The sequence below is a fragment of the Lolium rigidum genome, chromosome 5, assembly GCF_022539505.1.
Source record: "Lolium rigidum isolate FL_2022 chromosome 5, APGP_CSIRO_Lrig_0.1, whole genome shotgun sequence".
NCBI classification, from domain to species: domain Eukaryota; kingdom Viridiplantae; phylum Streptophyta; class Magnoliopsida; order Poales; family Poaceae; genus Lolium; species Lolium rigidum.
In genome coordinates, this window is record NC_061512.1 from 207,190,045 (window position 1) to 207,194,491 (window position 4,447).

A 4,447-nucleotide genomic window follows, 5' to 3' on the forward strand; every position below is an offset into this window, starting at 1 on the left:
CTTGTGGAGGATGGACATATGCTGAAGGTGGCTGACAAGGGTTGTAGTTTGTTCTCTCCGTGTTGGTGCCTGCTGTGTGGAGATGTTTATTTTACTTTCTGAAAGCCTTGTCCGGGTGTGATGCATGTTGTGCTTGTGATGGCATATTTATAATTTCTCAACATTTGGACAGGGTAACTGAGGTTGGGTATACACCACAAACCCCGATGCACCATTGCACACTCTCGGTGCAACCCAAGAAACATTGGAATCGATATTTGTTCTTACCTAGGCGTATTTAGTCTTGAAGTCGATGTAGGATTGTATACAACTAAAATACACATATCAGGATATCTCCAGCGGCCCAACATATTTCGGACACGATTTGCGTTCGTTTGGTCTGCCATGCATTTCATTTTTTTTCAACTTATCCATATATGTCTACCACTGCTCAGCGGTTGTGCTCTTTTTAGCTGCAAAATGCATGCTACTATGGGGCATACATTAATTTAGACTAGCCCTAATGGGAGTATCATAAGTAGCATCATACATGCCATGTTGACATAAATCTGATGTGTCACATCAATTAATGAGGTGAGAGATGAGATTAGTATCATAATATGATACTGTATCATGACACATAAACCTAGAAAATTTCATGACAAATACATCATGTACACACATTTGCATTGAGATTCTACAAAACATTAAATATGACATAACTATGATACCATATTATGATACTATGCATTGTGGAGGTGGTATCACAAACTAGTATCATGTACATGATACTAGTGTATGATACTTCCCATTGTGACTAGTCTTAGGGAGAAGAGAAATACCTTTCGTGTGGCTAGCAAATTTAGGGAGCAGATAGTGTCAGCTTTTTGCAGTAGCTAGGGGAGGCGAGCTGGGCCATTGCCCCCCCCCCCCCCCACCCACCAAATGCTAAATTAATTATGTGAAAAACCACTCAATAATCTTTGTTGTTTACCCCCTAATTGACTCAAATTAGCTGTACGCCCCCTCCAAGCAGCATAATGTTCATTTGTCCCCCTTAAGCATCATTCCTAGCCCCGTCCTTGGCTCTATGGGTTACATTGGCCTACTGAAACCAAAATGATATGATGTCGAAAGAGCTCACTAAGAAGTAGAAAGGCACAACTAGCAGGATTTAGCATTAGTTGAATATATTGTTTCATTTTTGTATGTGTAAGATATACATATTAGATGTGCCACCGGTTACATACAAGTTATCTCAGATATGCACCCTGAAACCTAAATATATTGTCCTGAAGTACTTGGCATATCTTCATGTTGATCATTCAATGACATTTATTTTTAGTTCAGCTCGGTAGCCATATATGCACCTTGTTTTAGTTGTATTCTGTTGATTATTATTATGGTTCCTGGCTTTCCATTTCTAGAATGAACTTCTCGTTGAGAAGACTTGTTGGCAAGGTTTAGAATAACACGCTATTCCTATGCTAATAGCACACCATAAGCATAGATGAAGAGTTAACATTAAATTTTAGTAATTTTGCTCGCTATGATGCTACTTGTGAAATAGCATGCTATATCGCGCTAAAACATTATAGTGTTGGCATTCTATTAGCCAAGGGAACAAGTTTTCCTTATTAAAGAATGAAGAAGTTGCTTTATGTTTATTGTGGTGACGTGCTGCAATATGTTGGTTCCTCCTTTGAATCGGAAGACAATATCGCTAAAGTTGATGATTTTTAATAAATAATTTATATTATGGTGTTGCCTTGAGAAATATTGATGTTAGGGTTCTAAAAAAATGGAGAACTATTTTATGTATGTGGTTACATATATAGAGATCTGTCACTTTTGGACCATTTCCTTTATTTTTATTGAAATCCTCTATTTTTAGGCTATATCTAGCATTTTTTCTTCAAAACTGTATTAAAAATATAGCACGCTATTACCACGATATAGCGTGTATAACATTTGAAAGAGACCACCGCTATTTTTTTTAGCATGCTATTTTAAATCTTATAACAAATACATTTTTTTTTGTTATTTTTTTTTGAAAGGATTTTTTTTTGTTATGACAACCTAAGTAGGTATATGTGTTTTTAAAATTTACTCCTAAACAGTGAGATGAGAGAAATTAAACTATTTTGTTTTCCCTTCGGGTCTAGCTTACTCTCCTTTTTTTTTTGAAATCTCTAGCTTACTCTTCTTTTTCCAGTGGCCTATGGTTCTCTATTTTGTTTTTCTCCTGAGCCTAGCTTTTCCATACACTGGACTGACAGCTAGTCCCGGCCCATCATATAGCCCATTTGATCACCCGCTTAAAGAACAAATCGACAAGTTTTGTCAACAAAGACTTGCCTACCAATAGGCCCATAGAAACCCAAAGCCGCACAGCTGACCGATCCATCCAAACAGACATCGACAAGCCTTTCACCTCCACGGATTCCCCATCGCAAATTGGCAATCTCTCTTCCCCAAATCAAACTCCCCAAGCCGACCTAATCGGCGATCCGTCGCCATGTCCCGCACGGGGAGCCGCCTCGCCTCCGCCGTCGTGCGCCTCCCCGGCCGCTCCAGGGTCTCCGCCTCGCCCTCCCCTCGCCGCCGCTCCCTCTCCCCGTCGCCCTCCCCGCGCCGCCACCGCCGCCGCGACCGGTCCCCCGTCCCCTCCCGCGACCGCCGGGGCGACCGATCCCCCGTCCCCTATCGCGACCGCCGCCGCGACAGGTCCCCTAGCCCCTACCGCGAGCGACGGCGCGACCGGTCCCCCAGCCCCTTCCGTGACCGCCGCCGCCAGTGGTCGCCCTACCACAATGACCGCGGCCGGGACACGGACCGGGACCGGGCTGAACCCCCCGCGCGCCGTGGCGGCGGCGAGTGGTCCGCCTCCGACGACGACGACGAGGACCTCAAGGGGCTCACCTACTTCGAGTACCGCTGCGCCAAGCGCCAGAAGCTCCGCAAGAACATGAAGCGCTGCATCTGGAAGATCACGCCCAGCCCCCCTCGGCGCGACGGCGAGGCTGACGAGTACCACTACAGCGACGACGAGGAGAAGGAGAAGGAGAAGAAGGAATCGCCCAAGAAGGACTCGTCTGATAAGAGCGAGGGCGAGGAGAAGAAGGATTCGTCCGAATCTGAGTCTGGTGAGTCCGATAGCCTGTCCGAATCCAGCGAATCAGATTATTCTAGGAAGAAGAAGAAAGGGCGTAAGAGTAGACACCGCAGCAGCAAGCATAGCCGGCGTGCCCATCGTAGCCGCCGCCGCTCATCTGATATAGGGAGTGGAAGTGACGGCGAGGATTCAGAGGGTTCTGATGATTCGGAGGACTCGAGGGATAGGAGGAGGAAGCGATCACGGAAGCACAAGAAGTCTAAGAGGAGGGGGCGGAGCTCCAGGAGGAAGAAGAGTAAGAGTCTGGATATACCCTCTGATGGAAGCTCTGAGGAGGTGGAGGTTTCAGGCTCTAGCCCTGTCTCGATGGACAGTAAGAAGTCGGACAAGAGCTCAAGGAAGAAGAAGAGTAAGAGTCTGGATATACCATCTGATTCCGAAGATTCGATCCCTATGGATGCTGTTGCCAACGCTGATGATAAGGAAGTTGAGAACACGGATGAGCCAGAGATTGACCCAGAGGCAATTAAGTTCAAGGAAATGCTCGAGGCCCAGAAGAAGGCTGTGCTGGAGAATGAGATGCCAGTTGGACCGATGCCACTCCCGCGTGCAGATGGTCATATTAGCTATGGTGGCGCACTGAGACCTGGTGAAGGTGATGCTATTGCACAGTATGTACAGCAGGGGAAGCGTATCCCACGGCGTGGTGAGGTTGGTCTGTCTGCAGATGAGATTCAGAAGTTTGAAGATTTGGGGTATGTGATGAGTGGGAGTAGGCACCAGAGGATGAATGCTATCCGTATAAGGAAGGAAAACCAGGTTTATAGTGCAGAGGATAAGAGGGCGCTGGCCATGTTTAACTATGAGGAGAAGTCCAAGAGAGAGCACAAAGTCATGGCTGATTTGCAGCGCTTGGTTTCAAGAACCATTGGCGAGGAGACAGGACCATCACATGATCCATTTGCTGCTACAGATGACTGAGTAATTATTTCTCGCTATTTTACAAAGAAAATGGTTGCTGCTATTAGTTATGCATGTTCTTCCTCTTGCTCCTATAGTACTAGTGATATCAAATTTGCATTTTTGTAACTTCTGTTTTGTATCGACCGTACTTAGCTCATGGTGCTTAATATCCTACATGTTGGATCTGTGTTCATGATATCTGCTATGTTTGTCAAGTTGATTTCTTTGCCACACTATGATTCTTCCAAGATTTTTTCAATAATAAGATAGAATGGGGAACTTTCTGTTTTGGGTATTTCAGGGTTTTAATTTTTAAAAGACAGTACAGATGCATAAACTAATATTGTCTAGGATCGTTGAGTTTAATTTGAAGTGCTTTAGTTATCTGGT

The 4,447-nt window shown here is 45.0% G+C and overlaps 1 protein-coding gene across 1 annotated transcript; it reads left to right on the forward strand.

The window, feature by feature from the left end:
* Positions 1 to 2,466: 2,466 nt before the first annotated feature.
* LOC124655179 (NF-kappa-B-activating protein-like) lies at positions 2,467 to 4,159 on the forward strand. The gene has a single exon (XM_047194123.1). It carries the CDS (start codon positions 2,498 to 2,500, stop codon positions 4,073 to 4,075), a length of 1,578 nt encoding a protein of 525 aa, XP_047050079.1. The 5' UTR covers positions 2,467 to 2,497; the 3' UTR covers positions 4,076 to 4,159.
* The last annotated feature ends 288 nt before the right edge of the window (positions 4,160 to 4,447 follow it).

Bases quoted from the DNA above. Each gene is read 5' to 3' on its own strand.
- LOC124655179 (XM_047194123.1), top strand. From the start codon at position 2,498: ATGTCCCGCACGGGGAGCCGCCTCGCCTCCGCCGTCGTGCGCCTCCCC.